The sequence below is a fragment of the Nymphaea colorata genome, unplaced genomic scaffold (genome assembly GCF_008831285.2).
Source record: "Nymphaea colorata isolate Beijing-Zhang1983 unplaced genomic scaffold, ASM883128v2 scaffold0742, whole genome shotgun sequence".
Taxonomy (NCBI): domain Eukaryota; kingdom Viridiplantae; phylum Streptophyta; class Magnoliopsida; order Nymphaeales; family Nymphaeaceae; genus Nymphaea; species Nymphaea colorata.
Genome location: NW_022205248.1, coordinates 1 through 8,653, shown reverse-complemented (window position 1 = coordinate 8,653; position 8,653 = coordinate 1). Strand labels below are relative to the sequence as shown.

The following is an 8,653-nucleotide window of genomic DNA, read 5'->3' as shown; positions in this document are numbered from 1 at the left end:
CCGCTACCACAGCGAGACCAAATCAAATACTAAAAATTGCCTGTGATTATCAATTTATACCATCCAGCCGAGGGTTAAAAAAAGGATACGCTGACCATCCACGCCAATCCTAAAAAATCGATGATTATGCGGAAAGTGCACGCAAAGGCCAAGTCCGAGGTGAAGTTCCTAAAAGAAAAGGAGGAAAAGTGCGTGCGGATCGGGAGTTTGCGAACCTGAGTCGAAAGTACAAGGTTTTTCTTCATCCGAAGCTGGCGAAGCTGCGTCTGGGCGAAGGGCTACCCTTGGCGTGATTTCTACTATTGTTCTTAATAACCTACGAGGCTAAAAGACCGGATGGGGTTGTAGCTCAGTTGGTAGAGCGCTTGATTTGCATTCAAGAGGCCTGGGGTTCAACTCCCCACAACTCCATATTTTTCATATCATACATACACGTAAACTCAGCACCAATGCCATCAAGATCAGAATTACTCCTCGTCTATCTACTAGTATTGGTTGTTACGCACCGTCACCCTTCCCTTGTTTTGGTCGAATGCCTTGTATTAGACTGTTGTGGTCTCGCGGGAAGGAGGGGCGGAGGAGTGGCCTGAGGGAGGGATGTGGCTGGGGTTATTCTTTTTAAAGAAGGACGGATGATTTTTTCTTCATGATGTTCTTGGGTGCCTCTTTTTTGACTTCTTCGTTGAGTTGATCGAAAAATTCCTCCTCCTAATATGCCTTTTCTTCAATTTGGAAGCGCACTCTCCCCTTATTGGGCTTCTTATTGCTTTCCAGTTTAAGTTTGTTCTGCGTGAGTCTCGTGAATCTCTCGTAGGTTTGGTTCAGTTCCTTCTGGACCATTTTCAACTCTGCCACTTGTATGGGCGGTGCGGCGGCTTCAACTATGGTTTCCTTTTCAGTAAGATCAGCAGATTTCTTTCGTAGTTTTTTCTTCCTGTTGGCTCTTCGTTCAGCTAGGGCCTTATCCTGCTCGGTCACAAGTTGGTTGATTTAGTTTTCCTTTTGTTGTCTCCGTTGGCTTTACCTTCCCATGCCCTCCCGAAAAGCGTTCATCCTTCTTCCACCTCTTTCATCACCTTCATCTGCAGCTCTATCTTTGCCATCCGCTCCTTTTCTCGACCTCAGCGGATAAGGGTGCTTTTGTCCGTTGGCCATTGGATTGGTTTTGCCTTGCGACTTCCGCCATCCTGCGCATTTCGACTTCGTGATGCTCCTTAATGGCTTCGCTGCCCTACCTTTAGAGGCCCTTCACCACCTAAGGTCGGGAAAGAACGAATTTTATCTTCTGCATGAAGTAGAGTTTTAAAGGATGATGGCCTTGCCCTACGTTTTCCCGAATCTAACGTACAGGCCGATCATATCATTGAGCAGTTCCTCGGTCAGATAATGTGAATGGAAAAGCTATTCCAATTTCAGCAATTGCTGTATCTCTCGATCGCGCAGCGGTGATTAATGATTCTTGCTCATTCGCAATTATAGACAGCATATAACGTATCCTTACGTCCAGAAGCAGGGCCATTCAGCTTCCAAAGCCTTCTCAAAAGTTATATCAAGTCTTATATGAGGGAGGATGGATGAGGTTGAGGATGATCAATTGTTTGGTTTCTTCTTGGGAAGATAGACTCCATATGCGCTTTCGCCTCCATCTTCAACAACGAAAAAGGTCAGAAGGTCCCTGGGAATCCCACAAAAAGGAATAGATCGGGCCAGCGATTATCGCTCCCTTGTGCCCTTAGTCCAGCATAGACGATGTTTCCGAGGACGCTGGTCATGGTGAGTCCGGCCTGTGCTCCTCCAGTGGCTATCTTGTTGCCTGTGGTCGCGTCTGACATCAGTTGACAAGTATTGTGAATTATAATTATTTACGATACCTACAAAGCTTACATATCAATAATGCGTTTCTATAGATAAAAATGCAATAAGAGTGATTGGCCGAAATGACCACATCTAGCAAGAAAAATTGCATGTATTTTGGGTCAGATAGTTAAAGCTACATCAATGAGCTTGAAAAAGACTAAAAAGAGGAATAGAGCAACCAGCATGACTAAAAGAAAAAGATAGGGAAAGCAATAGGAAAAGAAAGAGCGAAAGAATTTCGGATGGCTATTGGCAGATTAGCAAGAAGATATGACCTTTTTATCAATGGAGACAAGGAAGGAGAAGGAGCAAAGACCAAAAGAGCAAAAGTGATGCACAGTAGACAAATAGATCGAACAAGTAGGAAAAGAAATAATCTGGAAAAAGGTCAAAAAAAGGATCACTGAAGTAGCAAAGCGAAGTAAAAGAAATGAGCGAAAGTAAATCATTTAAAGACTCCATCAATGCTTCGGTCAAAGGATCAATCAAGTCAATCAGTAAAAGATCAATCGACCAAAGATCAATAAGCCAAAATCCAATGCTCCCAGTGTATGCTGGATTCGGGATGATGAATTCGATGACGGGATCGATTGGTCGGATGATTAGAAATACAAGCCGAATATCCCTCATGAAAGTTTCTACTCCAATTAGGAATACTCAGAAATCAAAATGTAAAGGTTTCCCCAGAAATCGACATTCAAAGAGCAGAAAAGTCTAAAGCCCAGATTAAAGCCATAAAAATTAGCGAAATTTAGTCCGATGGGCGAAAATTCATTCAGCATAAAATCCTTGCCATCCTCCCATAGAAAAGTGAAAAGATCATCAAAAAGCAAACAGCCTTCGATCCAGCTCTGTCCTGATTGGGACTAGCCTTCTGACTAGGACGACAACAAATGGTTCGCAGAAGTGAAGAGGGAAGAGCCATCGACTGAAGAATTGTAGAAGCAAAAAGAAGAGCAAATGCAATAGAGGAAACAATATGAAGAATATAAACGTCGGCTGTATCGAAAGAAAAAAATGGCAGAAACTAGGAAGGTTTTCGATAAGCATGAGTTGGAGGAACTTAGAGAAGAATTCGATACATTGCACAACCAAGAGGCTCTGATGAGGAACAAACAACAAAAACAGGAAAACCAAAACGCATGATAATGGGACTGCCTAAGAATGCCCTTTTCACTTTGGCCAAACGCTACGGTTCCAGTCCCGCCACAATAAACAATTTATATCGATAGTGGCGCTTCGATCCCACCCTCTCCAAACCTCTCGCCAGGTTCGACCGCGTATTTACTATAGGAATCGGAACGAAACCTCCCAGGCCTGTAATGGCTCGCTAGCGACGCAAAAGCGGATATAGACTTTGACAAGATTGCTGGAGGAGAATCCTTTCCTTTCGCCTGAGGAGATGTGTGCAGCTCTGGAGGAGTCAGAGCAGCACAAGGAGAAGATAGAAAGGTCTGGACTGCTTAGAGTGCTAAGGATGGGAGATTTAGAAGGAAAAGGTTGAGAGTTTGCAGTGGGGATAGAAACTCAGTAGATTCTTTGGCGCAAAGAGCAACATACGCTTTACATCTTCGCAATTTCCTTGCTAGGGTTTCTAAGTCTACTTTTACGATGAGATGCTGGTGAATGAGTACTACGATCGCTAGAACGGTTGGGCGAGAGGAGAAAAAGAGATCATATACCATCCTTAGCTTTTGATCCAGCAAAGCATCGTCATTCTAGGACTGCTCTCAGGGTCTGGAGAGCTGCTTTGGGACGCCAGATTTGGAGACTACACTATTCCTGAGTTTGATGAAGTCATGAGGGGATTCGTCACAGCAGTTGACCGTAAACGGGACCCTGCAACAAGTTATTAGTGGTGAATCCTTTGCCCTACCGTGACTTCAAGGGAATCGGATCCAAGTTCTAACGGTACGGTTGGGATGTGCTTTACTTGCCAGTTCACGGAATGGAGCTAAATCCCTTCTTCAGTTTATTTGCAGACCTCAGGGATATTTGCGCAGGAAGAAAACACGCAACTTCTAAGCTCTTTTCCAGCAGATAGTGAACTATTTCAGAGATAGCTAATAGGGGTGTTTAGGCGTGGACTATGTGGGAAGTTTATAGGTCTATTTGCGACGAGCTGAAGACATTAGCACTTCTGAATTTTGATATTTATAATATAGATGATAATGGATTCTTATTTATGATATAGGGAAGGCCAGTCGACTCCGATAGCGATGATGATAGCAGCAATTAAGAAAGCTAAATTAGGATTGGGAATTATCCTCGCAAGAGGAATGAAGAAGGTAATGATGGAAAGACTTTTTGTAAGTTTTTTATGGGAGCAACTATAGCATTACTCATCATATGTTTCATCTTGTTCGTAAGAAATGAAGCTGAGACAGGCTATCACTTACAGTGAAAAAGATAATGCTAGAAACATCAGCCATATTGCAAATAATACACCGACTAAAGCCAAATAAATTGTAAACTAAACCAAGCATATCATAAAGAATCTTCCGTTCAAGCGTCTTTCACCCGCATATAATTTAAATCCCAACAAAACTCTCACCCTACCTTCTATAAATGAATCGAAATCTTTCGGAAATAGCAATTTCCTTTGGTCGAATCTGAGAAAAGGAACAATGCACTGGTATTCTCCCCGATAGATAACCTGCTAGCCAGATATGATCATCAATAGTGCTTCCAAAATAGCTGATAATCTCTTCGTCCAAAAGACAGTATACTCTAAGACCAGCATCATCTACCATAAGGTGGCAATTCCTGCATAAAATATATATTCTTTGGAACCTGTCCGCCAATTTATTGTCAATTTGACATCCAACTCCAAAACGTGATAGCATATGGTCACAATAGTCCTCTTCTTCTTGTACTGGCTGCATCCTATACTAAAAATGGGATATTCGTATCGAACTCAACAGATTGGCAGCTTTTCCAACACAATTTAGTCCTCAATGACTTGTTTCCGCTCGCACAGCCATACCCAATATAAGAAATCCTGACAAGCCAAGGTATAACATCCTCATTTCGGACGATCCTTCTCTTATTAAACCTCTTCTCTTCGAACAAAAACGAGATTTGGTCCTGATTATGGAGATTACCTCACCACTAACGCTATAGACCTACGTAATCTTGAAGCTTAAAGTGTACAGGTTCATCAGTGATGGTGAGCAATGCGAAGCTCGCAGAATATAGCTGTACGAATAGCAAGGATGGCACATCTAAAGCAATGCTACTCTGATGCCCAGTTGGTACGTATTAACTACTTAATCGTTTCCTCTGCCTATCACTTACAAGAGAAAATAATACCAAACCGCCCTATATTTCCCTCGAAAAAAAATGCATCAAGCTGTAATCGTTCAAACAACTACCCAAGTATTCAATAAAGTCTTCATGCTGACTACTATTCCATACGAAGGAATGCATCTATTCAGACAACTAAACGATACAACACCGATCAGCAGCATTACCAAGAAATTGTCTTATATTTTCAGTAAAAACCAATCAAAAGGATAATATACCTGCACTCAGGACCATACTATCTTATGCTTTTATTCATTTCCACCATACCAAACGATGCCAAGGTCATCATCAACCCAACTATACGCATTATCGACTTCTCAAGAAGAACTTAATCTTGAATAACCTATAAATCACCCTCCACAAAGAGGAACCCTAAGAAATAGCCCAATCTTAATTAATTATTACCTCCAATTTGGATGCAATCATACATCTCAATCCCAAAAACATCTCCTCGACATCCCAAAACCTCAGGCCATCAACGCACCATCATATATCCTTTACACATTCAAATGGCTATAATAATCTATAAAAAGTAGCCTTTCCCCCTTCACCTTGTCCATTCTGCCTATCGGCACATACATGCTCACCAAAGCCATGAACAAGCTCGCCAGCATCAGTACACCCGAATGATATGGTCAACTTGTCAGTTAATATTAAAATCAGGGCCGCCCTCCCTTTCCGAGAACTCGGAGGGGTTATCAAACAGTGCACTCTTATACCTGAAGAAGCTGCCCTTGCGTTTGCTGCTGAATCCCTTCTCGTTTTCGCTATCGTCAACTGCATAGGGCATGACTTACAGAATTGGTTGTCGGATTCGATGTTGTTGTTCTCCGAGTAGCTGCGGAAGGAGGATTTGGAGGAGAACTTGATGACTGATCGATCCACCTCCGATTGCTCCTCTTTGAGAATGCCGGCGTCTTTGAGTATATCGCGGATGTTCTCCTGCTGCGCCTATACTACCACAGCTTTTTGCTCCTCCTTTGCTTCCTCCTCGAAGGCTGAGGAGGGTCGCTGGCGTACCCTCCGTCCTCTTCTTCCTCGTCCTCTGGGTTTTTGACGAGGATGTGGGCTTAGCGGATCTTCTTCTGCGGGCGTTGGGCGCCTGGATGGCGGAGTTGCGCGTTTTCTTGCTCTTGCGCTTGTAGAGCTTGCTGACCGCCACCACGTCGCGCACGATGTCCGTGTAGATCTTCAATCGCTACTCCGAGTCGAATTACTACTACTTCAGCATCGACACCGTCAGCATCCGGTTCTGAACTTCTGAATAGAAAGCGTGATACCTTGGCAAGCCACAGAGACTGAGAATCCGCAGGCCGGTTCCTCCTTGAAACGCTCCTCGGTGGCCTCCACTATCTTGTAGAGGGTGCCTATGTTGATCTGGCGGTATTCCCGCCGCAGGTGGCTGTGGATGACCGTGTTCAACTTCCGCAGGATCTTGCGCAACTTCGAGTAGAAATGGTTCTTTATGCAGTTGTCACTCCTGAGTAAGGCTTCATGTACTTGCCGGGGATTTGAGCAGCGATGAGAGACCATTTATTGCCGACCTCATTGTGCAGTTCCACTAGCCGTCTTTCCTCCTAAGGCGACCACTCCACTCTAAGTCCTTCTGCGCAGATGTGATTTTCATAACTGGATGTTAGTACGAGTACCGTTCGCGACACTGTTTGGCGCTCTTCCTGGAGAAGTTGTACTCTGCTGACAATCTCTTGGCGACGATTGACCAGCTCTGTTCCCCCTCTTCTTCGAAGAGCCGCTTGAGGGCGGCATCCTCCTCCTCGCACCAGATCTTCTTCTCCTTTGTTATCATCTTAGTAACAATTATGCGAAAGCAACAACAGCTTTTGAAGAGAGGAGGAGGGGGGAAATGGGAAGAGAGACTGGGGATGGAGGGAGGAAAGGATGGGGACTATAAAACTGGGAATGGAAATTGGAATGGAGGAGTTGTTGAAAAAAGATGGGCAGATCATGGGGGAGACAGTTTCAGGCTAGCATGCATAGAATTCACCGTAGCATCTGTATTTCTCTCTGGCTGTAAGGTAGGCGTTGTATCTTTTGGTCAGCTCCTACCTGGTCGTCTAAAATTGCGTTTCCACTCTCAAGTTTTTCATCAGTTCTTCCTCGCTTTCCTGCCTTATCTCGTAGGCGAAAACCATCTCGTGGCTGGCTCTCTGCAAGGAGGGCAAATATTCCTCAATGATGTGTTGGGGCATCACATGGTTGCCTCCTTGTGGCGGATGCTGAGGACGTACCGAAAAATCCGCTTTACGTCATTCCTCAAAACCGACCCTTTGAACTTGAGGTGGTTTTCGCAAAGAGACAGCACCTCAAGGAACATGAGATAGTTGGCCAACCCATCCTCCATGAACAGATACTCCCTCCTCGATTATACTCCTGCCCGTATTCCCTATCCCAGCGTCGCATGTACTCGGTGGCCACGCGTACAAAGTTGAACTGTGTGACTTGAAACTCAAAGAACATCAGGATGGATGCTTCGCGTTTGAGTGTCTGGTCGTAGTCGAACTTGTTGGCCATGGATACTGTGGAGGTGTATAGCACTTTCGGCTCGATGGCTTTGGAGGAGATGATGGTCATGCAGAGGGCGGTCTGCACGAAGCTTTCCTTCTCGAAGGGGCAGTACTTGTAGTACTAGTCCATTAGCGAGAGCGAGTTGGCGTAGGTCTAGAATTGCAGCTTGAATTTTATGCATTACTTGCGCAACCAACCGTGGAGGTAAGAACGGTTACGACTGTACACCCCTTCGCGGATCATTTGGAAGACCTAGATTATTGCTGGCTAGTAGGGAGGGGAGTTATTGGCAACAAGGGCGGCGTTGGGTTATTTTTGGGGGATTTGTTGGTGGTCAGGATCTGCTGCTCGGATGTTGGACATGTGGTGATCTATTTTTATTCCTGCATCTCGTGCTGCTCATTTGTGGCGCACTCCATCTTCGCAGATGTCTTGCAAATATCGTTCGTTTATTCCTTCTGGGTGGTTATGGGATACTGTTTGACGTTTCCTCTCCTTTCCTTTGGAGATTTTTCATACTGAGTGGGGTATTGCGGTTGGCGGTTATTAATTATGTGTGAATGACTTATTGGAGCCGTTGCTGGTGCTGCTATGCGATTCTGTGCTGCTGCAGGGTGAGTGTTTATGGTTGTAGTTGATCTGCGGTCCTAGATTTTCTTTTCCTTTTTCCTGGAGGGCGTGAGGGGTGAGAATAAGTTAGGCGTTCATAATTTGAATATTAAAATATAATTCGCGCACAAAGGAATTGAATTTATCAGAATATAATCCCCAAAATGACCATCGGCCAACAAATTATTTAAAATGCCGCACTGGCTTTGTGTATTTTATATAGGAAAGTATATTTGGTTATTATTGGATGACTATGGTATATGGATTATATGGATTATGGATAAGTATATATATGTAGCATAGCATCGATTATTCATAACTCGGGGTTGGGGTTGGGGTTGGGGTTGGGGTTGGG

General features: G+C 44.2%; 1 protein-coding gene and 1 non-coding gene across 2 annotated transcripts; one reads left to right on the top strand and one right to left on the bottom strand.

The window, feature by feature from the left end:
* Nucleotides 1-338: 338 nt before the first annotated feature.
* Nucleotides 339-411, top strand: TRNAA-UGC (transfer RNA alanine (anticodon UGC)). The gene has a single exon. It is a non-coding gene; the product is annotated as a tRNA-Ala (tRNA).
* Nucleotides 412-6,402: 5,991 nt separating this feature from the next.
* Nucleotides 6,403-6,970, bottom strand: LOC116245566 (uncharacterized). The gene is made up of 2 exons (XM_031617047.1): nt 6,813-6,970; nt 6,403-6,643 (listed from the first exon to the last, which is right to left on the bottom strand). The coding sequence occupies exons 1-2, from the start codon at nt 6,968-6,970 to the stop codon at nt 6,403-6,405; spliced, it is 399 nt and encodes a 132-aa protein (XP_031472907.1).
* Nucleotides 6,971-8,653: the final 1,683 nt, after the last annotated feature.